The sequence below is a fragment of the Pelophylax lessonae genome, assembly GCF_965119305.1.
Source record: "Pelophylax lessonae genome assembly, chromosome: 12".
Taxonomy (NCBI): domain Eukaryota; kingdom Metazoa; phylum Chordata; class Amphibia; order Anura; family Ranidae; genus Pelophylax; species Pelophylax lessonae.
In genome coordinates, this window is record NC_138779.1 from 101785833 (window position 1) to 101804465 (window position 18633).

The 18633-nt window shown below is 41.9% G+C and overlaps 1 protein-coding gene across 1 annotated transcript in view; it reads right to left on the reverse strand.

The window, feature by feature from the left end:
* Positions 1–1255: 1255 nt before the first annotated feature.
* The window catches only part of LOC309568481 (neuronal pentraxin-1-like), a 43262-nt gene continuing 25884 nt past the window's right edge, over positions 1256–18633 (reverse strand). Inside the window, exons 3-5 of the mRNA XM_082274156.1 lie at positions 8587–8834; positions 4027–4206; positions 1256–1630 (exon numbers count right to left, since the gene is read on the reverse strand). Coding sequence (XP_082130282.1) covers positions 1421–1630; positions 4027–4206; positions 8587–8834 — 638 coding nt within the window. The 3' untranslated portion in view covers positions 1256–1420. The remainder of the gene's footprint in view (positions 1631–4026; positions 4207–8586; positions 8835–18633) is intronic.

The following is an 18633-nucleotide window of genomic DNA, read 5'->3' on the forward strand; positions in this document are numbered from 1 at the left end:
TTCAATCTATCTATGACCAGCTTTAGAATAGTGTGTAGGGGACAATTCTCGACTGCAGATGCAAAACTATGGCAGCACAGATCACATTTACCGGCCATAGGCAGAGCAATTTTCTGTGGTTGCAGGAAAAAGAGGACTAGATTTCCCCATGGACACAGACAGTGTTGACAAGGGAATCCCTCTTATGTAGCCATTGTGTTTTCCCAGCAGGAGGGTCGGTAGTATACAGTGATTATTGGGAGTGGCTATACTAGCTGCTAGCAATAATTGCATGCAAAACCCCTGCAGGCTGGTTGTATCCAAGTTGATTGATCGATCAACTTGGGTACATTCAGCCTGCCCATACATGGTTTGAAACGGCTGAGATTGGAACCATCTATGGCCAGATTTAGTCTTGTAATGGAAGAAAAGCTGTGCTCCCTGTGATTTCCCCATTGGGTGACATATTTACTTTATTTCAGTACCACACCTAATGTGGTTCAGGTGGGTGGCCAAGGGAAAGTAAAACCACTACTAAAACGCTAGTTTTTGCTGCCCCAACGACTTCCCGTCTGAAAACGACTGTAAGGCCCCGTTCACACCTGAGCAATTTTCTGCTTGAAGCTTGTAGCTCTAAAATGTGCAAAAAGCCAAATCCAATTTTTTCTGCTCAAACAGCAGCTCTTCATCCCTAATTGTCTCCCTCTCTCCTCCCCCTAGTGCTTTCTATTGGCTAAACAAAAATGCCTGAAGCTACAAAGTGCTTGTAATACACTTCTAAAATTACTCCAAAACTCTCAAATAAAAATGGCTGAAAGTCGCTCTGCTCAGGTGTGAACGGAGCCTTATGGTCATGTTGCGGTTGTAGATTTGACCTTTCAGGGGAAAACTATAACTTGTCTGGTAACACCTGAGGGCTCTAAGACAGGCTTGTTCTTTGAAGGGATAAAGCTGGATGCTAATTCCTTTTCCCTAAACATTTGTAAAGATCCTGGGATCCATTGATTTGGAAAAGCAGATCTACAGTGGTGAATGACAAGACTTCTAAACCAGCTTCTGCCTTTTATCTACAAAATATTACACTTTATTGGGCTTATTTAATAAGCAAATAGCAATTTTCAAAGTGTTGCACCCAATAACAACTAATCAAAATTGCTTTGATTGACCTAATAATTTGATCACACTGAAATCCCAATTCGTTTATTTGGGTTATTGCACTTTGTATTGCCTTACCTTATTATTAAAGCCATTATCTCTGCAAAACCCTTACACACAATAATAGGCTGAATCACAAAAACAATGAAAACAGTGATATAATAGGAAAAATCGGACATACAAAGGTTTCTACTCCATTTGAAGCAATAGTCCTTGGGGTGGTGGGAGCCCATTCCATGTCTGGGCCCCCTATCAGAGCATGCTGCATGTGGAGGGACCCCTCATGTCAATGGCAAGAATTAAATGGGAGTTTGGATACACCCCCATGGAGCTCCATTGAAGACTCCGTCCACTCTATGACATCGCCGGTGGAGTGAGCTGCACATGTGGCCAACTTGTAGATCTCACCTGGGGTTAGGATGTGGCTCCACATATTAAAGTCAGAAATTTCACCCACAAAGGCTTGTGTGGCATCAAACCTTCCTCCCAATGTGTCCTGATTATTAAAAGGATAGTTTAGTAGTTTGCAAGATAAACTCATATTACAGTATGTACTTAACTGTGTAAACAATGCCTAGAATGATTGTCATGGTATATTCAGGGATCTTTAGCTTGCTCTCTAATGGAAAACATAAAAGTATGTGCTGGAGTTATTTACTAAAGGAGTGGATCATGCTGAATTTTAATGTTTGAATTACACCAAGCACAGTGAATTTTCACTTATCTTAGTGAACTAAAGTGGTTGTAAAGGCATAGTTTTTTTTTCTAATAACAAACATGGTATATCTACCTGTTCTGTGCAATGTAATTGCACAGAGTGGCCCCAAATCTCCTCTTCTGGGTTCCATCTCTGGTGCTCTAGGCTCCTCCTTTTCTCAGTGTGACCCCCAAAGAAAGCTGCTTCCTATGGTAAAGCACCTGCAGGCTCGCTCCCGAGCCAGGCTGTGTGCATAAGGGCTCTTTCACACTTGTAGTCCGTCAAACGGACTCCGCTTTTCTCAGCGGGGGATCGATCCGCCGATCCCCCGCTGAGCAGAAGGATGACAGCTGTGTCTCCGCACGGTGTGCAGAGACACAGCTGTCCGTTCCCCATGCATCTCTATGGGGGAAATCGGATGGGAACGGACCGTCGGTCCGTTTTCATCCGATCCGCTGGACGGATGGAAAATAGGGTTTCCATCCGTCCAGATTTGACGGATCGGATCGGGTCGGATGTCCGATGCCCCATAGGAATGCATGGGGGGACCGTTCAGATCCACCAAAAAAACGAACAGGCGGATCTGAACGGTCCGCCTGTGTGAAAGGGGCCTTAATTGACACACACCGCAGCTCAGCCCTCAATTAAATTGACAATGACTCCTGCTGTCTCAGCAAAGCCTGTGAGAAAGGGGAGAGCCACAAGAGATGGGCACAACGCTGGATAAAGTGAGGACTCAGGTAAGTATTTAGGGGGGGTGAGAGGGTAATACTATTACTGGGACATTTTTTACCATAATGCAGTGAAGGCATTAAGGCAAAAGTAGCTAACCTTTAGAATCACTTTAAAGGATAAGTTCACCTTTGTAAAAAAATAAAAATAAATGCACATCTTTTTGCAGGTAAAAAAATGTAGGCTCAGCAGCTCACGGGTGCAATCTCAGGCTCCTGCAGACTGTCAGTGTAGCTGTCTGTTCGTACCTTGTACGAGCAGGCATTTACAGAATTTTAGGAAGCATCAATTGCCTAAAAGAGCGCTCGTTAGCACCTTGGTAGTTTATTGAGAACTACAAGCTATCAGCCACAATGGCTGATGGTAGTTATAGTTTCCTCATTCACAGAACTGTGAATGAATAACGTGGACAGGTGAGTGGATTGTTTTTTAAAAATTTGTGACAGCGGGTGCAGGGAGAAGATCCCCAGCCCACTTTCACAATGGGGGATCGGAGGGTGCAGGGACTGCTGCATCTGTAACATGTTACACCCTGGATACAGATGTAATATATTATAGAAGGTAAACCTATACTTTAAAGCAGTTGTAAACTGTGGATTTTGCAAAAACAAACAAAAAACCTGCAAGGCAATGGCATAATGTGCTTGGAACAAAGCCCTCCAGCAGTGTAATGTCACTGCTCAGTGACTGCTGAGAGGGCTGACATGTTCCCCTCGTCTTTCTTCCTGGTTTGCACGCTCCTGCTATGTGATCGGCTGCAGCCGCGATGACGGGGGAGCTCTCGGTTTCGGCACAAGGCTCTAAAGTTCCGGCAAGGTATGCCGGACCTTCAAAGCGCATGTGCCAGTGATGTCACTGGCTGCATGCAGGGTGAAAATCTCCTAAACAGTGCAAGTTTAAGGGATATTTATTTTACCTACAGGTAAGACTTATTGTAGGCTTACCTGCAGATAAAAATGACCAAGTGGGGTTTACAACTGCTTTAAGTGAAACAAGGAAAATAAAAAACAGGATTTTCTCTTTGTATAGTGTTTTTTCACACAGCTTAGTGAATATGTCGATGTTGTGCTGACACCAAATCACGTGCAAGAATTTTTTTTGCACCTAATTGTTTATTCTTAGCATTTTTAATTTTCACTTGGTTTCCCTTCATTTACTAAGATACATACAATTTCTACTCTTTTAGAAAAATATTCAACAGGGTGATTTCTGCACAACCACAGTGCTCATACATGGATTGAAATTCATCTGGTCCCTGCTGATCTGGACGAATTTCGATCCACATATGGCCGATTTTACTCTCTGTGGGTGAATTGGTCTCTGTCCAACAGTGCTAACACAGTTCCATCATAAATAGTTCCCCAAGAAAGCAGCCATTGAATCATTGGCTGATCTCAGTGAAACTGACAACTGTCATCTCAAGTCTATGAGCAGCTTTATTAATTTGAATTTATTACTAATACCTGTTCCTGTCCCAAGACAAAAACTCCGCCAGGTTTTATTGGATGCCAAGCTGCCAGGTTTTCTCCATTTCCTCGCCTCACGCCATCCAGGTAAGTCTCCCATACACCATCTCTGGTTGACCAAGTGATGCATACGTGATGCCACTTAGCGTCATTGATGGCCAGTGGTAACGTGGCAGCCTGTAAATACAATTAACATATTGAAAGTTCGGGTATTCTAAGTTGTACATATGGATGTTTCAAAGCATATTACAAAAATGACCTCTAAAAAATCTTTATAAATTTTTTGTCACATACAGTATGTCTGCTATTTTAATATTAGGTAGTTCACTTAACCTAGTGTCAGGCAACAAGTATTCTTACTGGCAGTCAGTAATGATGGCTTGTGTGACTTTTAGGCAAAGGTCACAGAAAAAAGAACAACGATCGATGGGTATTTCTAATTTGTAGAGGGTGGATCCGTAGCCGCTTCACCTGAAAGACACTGCTGGCAAACTCAGTTTTTCTCTGCTTGCATGCTGCTATGAGAGAGTGGGGCTGGTATTGTGTCTCTTGTGATCTATGGGGCACTTTAAGCTTTAACATAAAAAAAACACTTAAGCCTAGTACACACGCAACGATTATCGGCCGACCGATCGTCCGTCTTTTGTCCAGAGTGGTGTTTTGTTGGTTGGAATGTGCCTAGACTGCACACAAATTTTCTCGCCCAACAAAATTCTACTTCAGAAGTGATGTCATGTGTTGGTTTGCTTTCTTTGTGTTCTTTCTTCACTGAGCATGCCCAGACTTGCTCATCAGATTTTTCCCTGTCGAAATCTGTACTGTCTGCACAAAAATCGGCCGTGTTTTGACGGCAGACAAATATTTTATAGCCTGCACACCAGATTTTTTTCGGCCGAAAAGTCGGAGTCGGTTGTCGGAAGCACCATACTAACAATCCGAAAATCGGCAGATCGGTCGTTGGACGAAAAGTCCCTGCCAATTTTCGACGCGTGTGTACGAGGCTTTAAGCTGGCCATACACTGTTTAAATTTCGACTTATTCTTGCTGGTTCTGCTGAAATTTGAGCAGCGTATGACCATGCTGGCATTGCTCCATTCCTAGACCCTAGGGAATAAAATGGCATTCGTTGCATATTTTTATTTCACACGGTATTTGTGCAGCGGTTTTGCAAACTCAAGTTTTTGGGAAAAAATACACTTTAATGAATTAAAAAAACAAAACACAATAATTACCCTAATTTGTTTGAATAATGTGAAAGATGATGTTATGCCAAGTAAATAGCTACCCCACATGTCACTCTTTAAAATTGTGCATGCTTGTAGAATAGCGACAAACTATGGTGAATAAAAATCTCCATAGGCAATGCTTTAAACTCCTTTACAGGTTACCTTTTTAGAGTTACAGAGGAGGTCTAGTGCTAGAATTATTGCTCTTACTCTAACGTTTGCAGCGATACCTCACATGTGGGGTTTGAATACCATTTACATATGTGTGCGCGACTTATGTATGCGCTCGCTTCTGCATGCGAGCAGAGATAAAAAAACCTTCAGTGTGCAGCAGCCACCTCAGCCCCCCTAATACTTACCTGAGCACCATCTCAATCCAGTGATGTCCAAGAATGCCTTGGCTGTCTGGGACTCTCCCTCCTGATTGGCTGAGACATTGGCTCCTGTGGCTGTCAATCAAATTTAGTTAGATAATGAGTAGAGAGAAGGGGCAGGGCCGAACCACGGCTCCGTGTCTGAATGGAAACAGGGAGCTGCGGCTTGGCTCGGGTGCCCCCATAGGAAGCTGCTTGCTGTGGGGGCACTCAACAGGAGGGAGGGGCCAGGAGCTCCAGCCAGGGACCTGAGAAGAGGAGGATCTGGGCTGCTCTGTGCAAAACCACTGCACAGAGGAGGTAAGTATAACAAATTTGTTATTTTAATAGAAACAAAAACAAGACTTTACAATCACTTTAACACTTGACACCAGATTTTCGTGTTGTTCAAATTTACTTTTTGGTTTATGGTCATGTGTTTCTGGCCTCCATAGACTTTAATGGGAGAACCTAAAATTGTGCATAAAATGTACAAACAGTGCTCTAAAATCACATAACCACGCTCAGTCTCCATAGTCTATCTAGGCTCAATGAGGGCACTGAATTGACCTGGTCACAGGAGCAATGTATAATTTAATGTGCATTTTAAACAAAGGAGCACATACTCTTTTTTGTAAAGATGACCACACACGTTATACAGTAGGTTCAAGCATGCACTGTGCGCAGAGAAATTTAGTCATTATGGCAAACAGGAATTTATGTACATATGGAAAAATGTCTAAGGTTGATCCTGATCAATATTAGCAAGCCTCACGCTGCACATGTGAACATGCCTCCCATTACCCACCCATCTGAGTAAGTTCTCTATGGACACCTTAACCACTTCCCGACCGCCCGCCGCAGTTATATTGCGGCAGGGCGGCCCTCCTGCGTAAAACCCACGTAGGTATACGTCGGTGGCGTGCCTGCAGCTAGGGGGCGAGCGCGTGCCGCCGCCGGTGCGCTTCCACCCCCACTTGGCTGCGGGGTCTCCGATGCAAAGGGCAGGCGGCTCCGATTGGTGCCTGACACCCGTGATTGCAACCCGCTGAGAGAGAAGAACGGGCAGCTGTTATAAACACAGCTGACCGTTCTTCTCTCTGCAACGATCACAGAGCCCCTGTGATCCTGCCATATACTGTAGGAACACAGGTCTCTGTGATCATTTCACAAGCCACGCCCCCATACAGTTAGAAACAAGCCCCTAGGTACACATTTATCCCCTTGATCACTTACTATGTTAACCTCTTCCCTGCCAGTATCATTATTACAGTAACAGTGCATATTTTTAGCACTGATTACTGTAGTAATGTCACTGGTCCCCCCAAAAGTGTCAAAAAAGGCAGTCAGGGGTCCGATCTGCCGCCGCAATGTTGCAGTCCCGCAAAAAAAATGCAGATCGCCGCCATTACTAGAAAAAAAAAAAAACAATAAAATTGACATAAATCTTTCCTGTAGTTAGTAGACACGATAACTTTTGTGCAAACCAATCAAAATACGCTTATTGCGATTTTTTTTTTACCAAAAATATGTAGCAAAAAACAAATTGGCCTAACATGTTAAAAAATTTTGATTTTTAATTTTTTTTGGGAATTTTATATAGCAGAATGTGAAAAATATTGTTTTTTTTTTTTTTTCAGAATTGTCGCTCTTTTTTTGTTAAAAGCACCAAAAATAAAAATCGCACAGGTGATCAAATATCACCAAAAGAAATCTCTATTTGTGAGAAAAAAAGGACATCAATTTTATTTGGGTACAGGGTCGTACGACCGCGCAATTGTCTGTTAATTGAACGCAGCGCCGAATTGCAAACAAGGGGGAAAATCTTCCGGTCCAGAAGTTCACCTTTTGTTCACTTTTTTTTTTTTTTTCTAATTTCCAGCTCCCCTACATACCAATATTGCATTAATGTACTTCTTTTGCAAAAATAAAATTTATCCTTCACACGCATACCTCACTGTCCTCATGGCTGTTTGAAAACACCTATCCATTACTTCTGCCTTACTTCCTGGACAGACTTTAGGTCATGACGCGGGAAGGACTTGACCAGGTGACCTCATTAGCACACACTGTAACGTTAAAAAACCATACCTCGTTAGAATTCCATACCCTCGTCACTTCCGGTCTGAAACAGCTGAGCGGCGCAGCAGTGCGCATGCTCAGAGCCCCGGATACGTCATTGCACAGCAGAGAAGTTCACAAGTACGCATGCTCGGAGGGAATGAAATTATTACGGAGTGTGTGTAATGCTATACTTGCGGCGGTTACATTAAAACAGTTCGGCGACAACATGGGGCATCTCCTCTCCTATCCCTGACACTTCCCTGATCTCGGCTAATAAATATAAAAGCGGCGGCGGCTGTATGAAATGTAAGTGACGGCGATCTCGGCTCCGTGATCCGCTTTTATATTTATTAGCCGAGATGAGGGAAGTGACAGGGATAGCAGCGGAGATGACTGATGTTGCAGAGGAGCTGTTTTAATGTAACGGCAGCAAGTATAACATTACATACACTACTGTGATAAATCCATACCCTCCGTAGGTGCACCGGAAGTGACGAGGGTGTGGTTTTCTCACGGGTATGGTTTTTTCACGGAACACACACCATGCATCATCTACCCTCAACTTGTCAAGTCCTTCCTGTGTCATGAGCTAAAGTCTGTCCAGGAAGTAAGGCAGAATAATTGGAGCAGTGTTTTTTCAAACAGGCATGGGGACAGTGAGGTAAGCGTGTGAAGAATAAATGGAAAGCTTTTTATTTTTGCAAAAGAAGTACATTAATGCTATATTGTACATCGGGTAGCTGGAATTTAGAAAAAAAAAGTTAACAAAGGTGAACTTCGACTTTAAATTGTAGTTCACCTTTCAGATTGAACAAGTCTACCAAAAAGCCTGCAAAGGCCTTAACAAATGGAGTAGACATGTTTGAACCTCTATCTTGTTGTGAAGAGTTTATCAATACTACATAGAGTGTTACCTTGTCATTAATAAGCAATTCCATCGGGTTGTTACCCCATTCAATAAGCACCACCTCATTGGCTTGCCCGGGAACAGAGTATGAGAAGGGCGTGCCTACGCCAGGTGATGAATTCGACTTTAGCCACAAGCAGATGGTGAACGCGAAAATCTCATGATGAAGAGTCCTTTTGACCTTGGCGTACATGTAATTTGTTCTGAGAGGGAAACTGACTCTAAAGTCATTGGACTTCTTGTCTGATTTAAGTCCTGTTGGATGTAATAGGGAATGAGGAAGAACAGGTTTGTTATTAACCCTTAAACAAATATCATCATCAAATACTACAGTTCATAAAACCATTGCTAACTCTTTGTTAAATGTATAAACATGAACTACAGTCTAGTTAATAGTTAAACCTTTGTGGATAATCAATCTTTCATAAATGACACAGAACTGCATTCAATACTACTGTGCAGAAGAGATGTGAATTTTTACCTGTTATTTAAAAAAAATATCCCACACTGTGTTGGAATTAAAATAGAACAAAAGTCAATGTTTTTAGATAGAGTATGGGAGGGCTGTAACCCCTGTCAGGTTTTTTTTTTTTTTTTCTACAATCTGTGTCCCCTTAGTGACATTTCCCTTCACTTCCCATTCCATAGTCAATACAAGAAATGGGAGAAAATCCTCCAAAGTAAGGGAACTCTTGGTTGTCACCAGGGTCACCATAACGAGTGTTCCCATTGGTAAATCTCCCCTCTATACTTGTTCTGGTGACAACCCAAAATTTGGAATTTCCTTTCACTTTTAGGGATTCACTTTCTGACAGCTCCATTTTATGCTTCGTTGAGAAGCATCTTGCTTGAAAGGGAATTATTTGTCTTTATCTGTCTTAAGCTAAATCTTGGTGCTAATTTGTGGAATTTCTTGATCATGCATTAAATGTTCATATTATGTGTAAAGTTTATAAGTTGTTACAAACCCGGGGTAGAACTTACATCCAATATTACAAGACATTGGGAAGTGCTTTTTTGCCAAAAGTTTTGCATATTATTTTTAAAGTGCAGAATAATTGTTTTACATTGGCCAGCAGGAAAGCTTTTATTCCTGCTTAGATCAGTTCTCTGGGCTCTGCTGAGGTCTAATTTATTTTACTTCAGAGTTCAGATAATTATAATTTTTATAGGTATGTATATAGCACTGACAGTTTACACAATATTTTACATATATATATTGTACATTTACATCAGTCCCTCCTTTATAATCTAATGGTGCTTTTCCCATGCATGGAACCGAACAGTTCGGCTCGCTTTTGTGCTTTTCCACTGCTGGTACCGCATGGTATGGTGTAGGAACGGTTCGGTACGGTACAGTGGCGCTTTTCCACTGCATGGAACCGAACGGTACGGCTCTCAAAAACAGTACCACCTTGATTGTGGTTCCAAGAGGTACCATACCCGGTACCATATCCCACAATCCTTTGCATGCAGTCACTACTAGCCACTGATTGGTCAGAGAATCCCACCCACCCCGTTGTTATCCCACCCACTTAACTTTAGTACTACTTTAGTGGAAAAGCAAACCATACCGTACCATACCGAACCGTTCCAACACCGTACCATGCGGTACCAGCAGTGGAAAAGCAAACCGGGCCAAGCAGGGCCGAGTAGAGCCGAGCCGGTACTTGCAGTGTAAAAGTGCCTTAAGGTTCCTAACTCACCTTCATACATGTACTAGGGCCAATTGACCTACCAGCTTATGTCTTTGGAGTGTAGGAGGAGGCACGCAAACACAGAGAGTGCCTGCAAACTCCATGCAGGGTAGTGCCATGGTTGGGATTCAAGCTGACAACCCTAGAGCTGCTAGGTTGAAGTGCTAATCACTTATCCACTGGGCTGCCCATGTTCAATATATATGTAATAAAGGTTGTAAATATATATTTTGGTAATCGGTGCTCAGTTTAATGTTTTCTTAAAACAAAAGAACATTGATAGCATGTAATTCTTTGTAATCAGAATAATAACAGGCTGGTAGTTCACAACCCCTGCCCTTCGTTTTATTCATGCCAATTATTTAATGTCATTTGGGCAGTTGGTTAGGATAATGCTCAAAGCAAGCGATCAGTGCCTAAGCAGTTTCTTGACTATGCTTGTCTATATTAAATGGTTCCTTTCCTGTTCTCCTGTCCACTCATCAGATATCCCCAGTGGAATTAAGTCAATGGTCCCAGCCTGGGAGTTCATATGTTTTTGCCCAATGCCACCCTAAAGACATTATTATGCTAATATACAGTCAGATCCATAAATATTGGGACATCGACACAATTCTAATATTTTGGCTCTATACACCACCGCAATGGATTTGAAATGAAACAAGATGTGCTTTAACTGCAGACTTTCAGCTTTAATTTGAGGGTATTTACATCCAAATCAGGTGAAAGGTGTAGGAATTACAACAGTTTGTATATGTGCCTCACACTTTTTAAGGGACCAAAAGTAATGGGACAGATTAACCATCATAAATCAAACTTTCACTTTTTAATACTTGGTTGAAAATCCTTTCCAGTTAATTACAGCCTGAAGTCTGGAATGCATAGACATCACCAGACGCTGTGTTTCATTCCCGGTTATGCTCTGCCAGGCCTCTACTGCAACTGTCTTCAGTTCCTTCTTGTTCTAGGGGCATTTTCCCTTCAGTTTTGTCTTCAGCAAGTGAAATGCATGCTCAATCAGATTCAGGTCAGGTGATTGACTTAGCCATTGCATAACATTCCACTTTTTTCCTTAAAAAACTCTTTGGTTCATTTCGCAGTATACTTCGGATCATTGTCCATCTGCACTGTGAAGCGCCGTCCAATGAGTTCTGAAGCATTTGGCTGAATATGAGCAGATAATATTGCCCGAATTCATCCTGCTGCTTTTGTCAGCGGTCACATCATCAATAAATACAAGAGAACCAGTTCCATTGGTAGCCATACATGCCCACGTCATGACACTACCGCCACCATGCTTCACTCATGAGTTGGTATGCTTTGGATCATGAGCAGTTCCTTTCCTTCACCATACTCTTCTCTTTTCATCACTCTGGTACAAGTTGATCTTGGTCTCATCTGGCCATAGGATGTTGTTCCAGAACTGTGAAGGCTTTTTTAGATGTTGTATGGCAAACTCTAAACTGGCCTTCCTGTTTTTGATGCTCACCAATGGTTTACATCTTGTGGTGAACCCTCTGTATTCACTCTGGTGAAGTCTTCTCTTGATTGTTGACTTTGACACACATACACCTACCTCCTGCAGAGTGTTCTTGATCTGGCCAACTGTTGTGAAGGGTGTTTTCTTCACCAGGGAAAGAATTCTTCGGTCATCCACCACACTTGTTTTCCATGGTCTTCCGGGTCTTTTGGTGTTGCTGAGCTCACTGGTGCGTTCTTTCTTTTTAAGGATGTTCCAAACAGTTGATTTGGCCACACCTAATGTTTTTGCTATCTCTCTGATGGGTTTTTTTTTAGCCTAATGATGGCTTGCTTCACTGATAGTGACAGCTCTTTGGATCTCATATTGAGAGCTGACAGCAACAGATTCCAAATGCAAATAGCACACTTGAAATTAACTCTGGACCTTTTATCTGCTCCTTGTAAATGGGATAATGAGGGAATAACACACACCTGGCCATGGAACAGCTGAGCAGCCAATTGTCCCATTACTTTTGGTCCCTTAAAAAGTGGGAGGCACATATACAGACTGTTGTAATTCCTACACCTTTCACCTGATTTGGATGCAAATACCCTCAAAATTAAAGCTGAAAGTCTGCAGTTAAAGCACATCTTGTTTGTTTCATTTCTAATCCATTGTGGTGGTGTATAGAGCCAAAAAGATTTGAATTGTGTCGATGTCCCAATATTTATGGACCTGACTGTATGCATAAAGTAGAGTGTGACTTGTGAAATGGGTTGTAGAAAGCTAGAACAATTGTGAATAATTGCAACAGCATGATCAGGAGAATACTGCTGTGTAGCCATAAAGAAAAACTATACTAAAACCATTCTAAATCTAAATTTGTCAAATAATTGCAATACATAAAAAAAGAACAATTTTTCAGTTAAAAAAAAAAATGCTTTTTATAGTGCCACCATGCTGCAAGGAATTAAATACTGTACACCTATAGAAATTTGTATTAAAGATCTTGCTATGGTTGCGTAAAGATAAACCCTACAATCAAAATGAGTTGGTTGTTTGTCAGTAACATAACAGTGCAAAAAAAGAAAAAATAGAATGTACTCCAACTGGTAAAATGTCAATTGCTTATTGTTTAATGTTGCATTTTGTCAAAGCTATCATCATTGAAGGCGTGATTTCAGATTTCAGCTGCTATTTTAGTAGCGAAGGTTAGGATGCAAACATCTTTCTGGTCGCTAATCCCGTGCTCAACCACTGTAATGAGATGTTGAGTATGAGGGTCCTCTCAATATTATTTCTAAATTTCAGCAGTTTACATGTTGGCAATGTGTCTGAATGTCGGGAGGCATCACTAACACAGTATACAGGCAGAGCAATCCTTTGTTTGGCCAGATGTGCTAGCACTGTTGGTCATCTTGTAGTTACTAGTATGCTCATCAGTATCCACAAATGTATGACTACTGTGCGAACCACAGCCATGAATATATCCTGATTTACAAACAGTTTAGAAATAGTTTTTTCTTCATTCAGAATGAGGCAGGTGGTCCAGATCAGAAACCAAGACAGTAGTAGGGACTGTCTGCATAACTGTTGAAAAATACATTCTTCTGCAGTTTATTCATGTCTGTAAATAGTTTTGACATCTAAAGCTAACTAACCCCACTTCAGGGTTTTTAGTGTCCTTTGCGAACTATCACAAGCTAGAAATCACTCTGCAATTGCAAAGCCAAAGATATTTTTAGAGGGCAGTGGTGTGGAGTGTAAATTGGTATGACATCCTCTATTAAAGTGTTACTAAACCCACAACAATAAAATCAGTCTGTATATGCAGTAAAGCATGCTTGTTATACTCACTGTGGAACCTAAGGGGTTAATCCTCTGCATTGTGTAAAAAGGCTGTTTGATCCTGTATGCACAGATCCTCCTCTTCTTCCACTGACTCCAGAACATTTCCTGATAGTACAGAGCCTTTGGAGTCAGGCTGCAATGCTCAGTTTGGTGTGTATTGCTAGAGAGTTTTGATCAGCACAGTAAGAAAGGAGAGAGCGGCGCCAGCTTAGTATAGTACAAGTTTATTTAACACTGTTAAAATTGGTGACTCACTGTCCGAGGTTGGGTGAGACCGGTACACAAAGACTGTTAGGGTCATCCATCTTCCTCTTCCAGGATAGTGGTCATAGGAGAAGGTGGTGAGGTTCCAGAGGTATAGCCGAGCCGCTGTGGAGCTGCTAGTTGTCACTGGCCGCGGCGGAACATGCACAACAGGGCTCCGGCTGCCGACTTCTGATCCCTGATGACATCACTTCCTGGCAGGAGAAAAATAGGGGTTGCACGCGTTCAGAGCATCCGTGCTCCTTCGTCAGGCGATGGGAGTGTCTCAGGTGGGGCAGGGAATTTATACCCTGTTGCCGGACTAATTGCAAAGACATCTGTCTGTGGGGGGGCGGAGCCAAAAGACTCTAAGAAAGTCATCTCAGTAAAAACACAATTGGGGATACATGTCTCTAGGAAATCCATAAAAGTACATAAAAATACATAAAAATACATGATGGTATTACATAAAAGAGGACTTATAAGAATAAATCCCATAAAAACAATACTGACATGGCCATGGGGAAAATAGATCGGTAATGTGTGTATACATCTACATGAAAAAACGGTATTGGAGGGAAAAAATAAAGATAGAAATAAATGTAAAGATAAAAAAAAAAAAATATATAAAGATAAAAAAAAAAATAATAAAAAAAAAAAAAATAAATAAATAAAATAAACATAAAAATAAAAATATATAAATAAAAATAAAAATAAACATGAAAATAAGAGTAAAAATAGAATAAAAATAAAAATAAATATAAAACTAAAAATAAAAATAAATATAAAAATAAAAATGAAAATGAGAATAGAATACACACATACATATATACATATATATATACACACATACACACATAAAAACATATATATACATATATATACACATATATACACACACACATATATATATATACATATATACATATACATATATATACATACATATATATAAAAAAATATTGATGGAAAAAAAAAAAAATATATATATATATATGTCACTGATAGGGAATGATGTGTGAATGTATGAGGTGTCACAAGTATATGTGCAATATTTTAGAGTGTGATATTGATTTCTAATCCCTCGTTTAGGCCTCCTGGCGCTAGAGTGTCCAGGGTATAAATCCAGTAGTTTTCTCTGGTACACAGTCGCTTGAACCGTTCAGCAGGGGGAAAGTGTGCAGGGATGGCTTCCAATACCCACACTTTGAGTCCATCGGAGCACTTGGGATGATACTCAGTAAAGTGTCGGGGGACGCTATGTTTATCGGAACCTGTTTCAACAAGGTTCCGATGCTCTCCAAAGCGTTTGCGTAAGGTCCGTATAGTACGGCCTACATAAAGTAGGTTGCAGGGGCACACGAGGCAATAGATGACATATTCCGTCGAACAAGTGTAGAAGTCAGTGAGGTGATGGGTTTTTCCATTGTTTGTGAATTCCTTTAGACCGTGTCTCACATGTTTGCATGTTAAGCACCTGGTCTTACAACATTTGTACATTCCCTTGATTTGGAGAAAGGAGGTGAGTGATGAGTTAGTTTTTGGTCTAATGGAGCGGACCTGGCTTGGTGCTATTAGAGTTTTGAGGTTTTTTGCGCGCCTGTATGAAAAACGGGGGCGCTCGGTGAGGTCTGCACGTAGGTATGTGTCTTCCTTTAGGATTGCCCAATGTTTATGGAAAATGCGTTCCATGTGCTTGAATTTACTGTGAAACTGGGTAGTGAATCATGCAGAGGTGGGATGATTGTTTATTTTCCTTGTATACTCCGCTCTACTTTTCTTTAAATCTTCATGCAGGTAGTGGTCAGAGGCTTTTGTTATGAGTTCTTCAGGATAACCCTTTTCAAGAAATTTCTGTTTGAGTAGTGTTCCATGGTGGAGATATGTTTGGGACTGAGTGCAATTGTGTTTAAGGCGGCAATATTGGCTCTTTGGTATGTTCTGAATCCATCTGGGGTGGTGACAGCTATTGTAGTGCAGGTATGAATTTCCAGCGGTGGGTTTGACGTAATTCTGAGCACTGATTGTATTATCATGATGGTATAACTCGAGGTCCAAGAAAGTGAGTTTTTCGGCATCTGAGACTGATGTGAAGGAAAGCCCCATCTGGTTGTTATTGCAGTGTTCGAGAAATGGTGGTATGAGGGAGGCAGGGCCATCCCAGATGATAACTATATCGTCGATATATTGACCGAAGAAGATGAGATGAGAAGCAAAGGGATTGTTGTGCCAAATGTATTGCTGCTCCCAGTAGCCCATAGTTAAGTTGGCGTAACTGGGGGCAAAATTGGCCCCCATGGCCGTGCCTTTGATTTGGGTGTAGAACTCGCCATTAAACTCGAAGTAATTGTGGGTGAGACAATATTCTATGAGATCCAGGAGAAAGTGTGTTTGCCGGGGATTGAGTGCAGATTCATCATTCAAGAAGAAACGTACGGCCTGAAGTCCAATGTGATGTGGTATAGATGTATAGAGAGAGACTACGTCCAAAGATAGCCAGAGATATGATGGTTGCCATGGGTAAGAGGATAATAGGTCCAGTAGATTGATGCCATCCTTAACATATGACGGAAGTTGTTGGACTGAAGGAAATGGTCGATATAGATGGAAAAATAACTGGAGACACTCTCCATGGCTGCAATGATGGGTCTGCCCGGGGGATGAAGGGGATCTTTATGGATCTTGGGGAGATGATAAAAATATGGCCTATGGTAAAAGTCATGTTTGAGAAATGACACTTCTGTGGAGGTGATGACATTGTCCTTTGCCGCTTTTTCAATGAGGGAATGAGCTTCCACTTTGAATTCGGGCAAGGGGTCACTGGTGAGTTTTAAGTAGGTGGAGCTATCGGACAGAAGCCTGATGGATTCTTTAATGTAGTCAGCTTTATTTTGAACGACCAGGCTACCACCTTTATCCGCTGATTTTATGATGATATTTGGGTTTTTCATGAGTTCCTTTAAAGCCGATTTTTCCATAGGTGTTAGATTGGAGGCAGGGTGTGTTTGGTCATGGGATGATTGGCACATGCGGCGTATATCAGCGTGGACCACTTGGTAGAAGCTTTGGATGTACGGACCTTTAGCAAATGTGGGGTAAAAAACTGATTTGGGCCGAAACGTAGTATGCTGTATGGGTGGGGAACCAGGTAGGTTTTGGGAAAGAATGGAGACGTAATCATCAGTATCGCAAGTGTATAGATCTTCTAAATTCTCTAGAGCCTGTAGTTCTTGTGTATTGAAATGATAGTTCTGTTCAGTGGTGGGAGAACTGTCAATATCATCTATATTGGGTATTGGTGATTCCTTTATACTGTTTTTGTTTTTGTTAGCTTGAATATGGAAGAAGCGTTGCACCGTAAGGTTCCGTATGAATCTGTTCAGATCTAGGAAAAGGGTGAATGGATTGGGAGCAGCTGTAGGCGCAAAAGTGAGTCCTCGGGCTAAGAGGGATTCTTCAGATGTGGAGAGGGGGTGGTTGGAGAGGTTGTAGATTTTCATAGTCTGCGTGACTTTTCTGGTCTGTCCGTGTCTACGTTTTCCCCCTCTTCTACCTCTGCGATGAATTTTCTTTTTGAGCAGGGTAGGGGGGTTTGTACTAAAAAAGACTGGGGGGAAGAGGGAGCTGGTAAGCTTATAGGGGGTGTGTTGGGTGTAGCATTAGGGGGCTCCTGTGATTGGGGAACCGAGTTCACTCCTGTGGTAGGAGGGTCAGTGGTTAATACATGGTATTGCATGTCCTCTGTTCCTGAGCTGGTTTGGTTGGGTGGGCCGGGTTCAGATGTATGGTGTTGTTTTGTGTAAATGATTTTTATTGAAAATTAAATGCATACATTGCAAATGAACAACCGTACAAATACAGTAACATATTGACATGGTACAGGCTTAACGAAACATAACAGTACAAGCCGAACAGTGCCTGTCCCATGGGTTGGGGAGGAGGAGGGGTAGAGGAGGGAGGGAAAGGTACAGGTTAGGTGAGGTAAGTGGAGTAAGGATGCAGTAAAGAACAATAATGTCAGTACATTAGAACTGGTCTACAATGTTGTTGCCCAGAAGTTCCATTGGGAGTTGAAGGATTGCAACTTCAATTGGTTGATGGCGATAGCCTTTTCAAATTGATAGTTCGTTTTTAATAATGAAACCACCTCTGACAGGTTCGGGGCATCGGGTGTTCTCCATTTACGTAGGACTACCGTCCTGGCCGCCAGAAGAACATGGGTCACCCAAGGTCTATACATGACAGGGATTTTATCTATACCTAGATGTAATAAGGCCAGAGCTGGGGACGGTGAGGTCAGGCAGCCGGTGTGAGAAGATATGTAAGAGAACACTTGGTTCCAAAAACTGCGTAGGGAGGGGCACGACCATAGTATGTGAAGCAGAGTGCCCACCTGGGAGCACTCCCTCCAGCATAGTTGGGAATATTTTGGGGAGAAGCCTGCCAGTCAAAAGGGGGTGTAGTACCACCGATTCCTTATCTTGAGAGCCGTTTCCCAATGGGTGGCACAGTGTGAATATTTGTGAATCGCCTGGAGAGCTGCCTTCCACTCAGTAATAGAGAAAGTCGCATTCAGGTCCCTGTCCCATCTGAACATGTGTGTGGTCTTGTGAAACGTCACATTGTCCAGCAATATATTGTAGTAGGTTGACAGTCTAGGGGAATGTCCCGACGTGTCTGTGAGTGCGTCCCATAATTTCCCGTCCACGGTTATTTTGCATAATGGGTGAGATAGTAGGAAGTGCGTTACCCTGAGCACTTGGTAAAAGGAGTTGTGTGGGAGTGCATACTTGCGAATGAG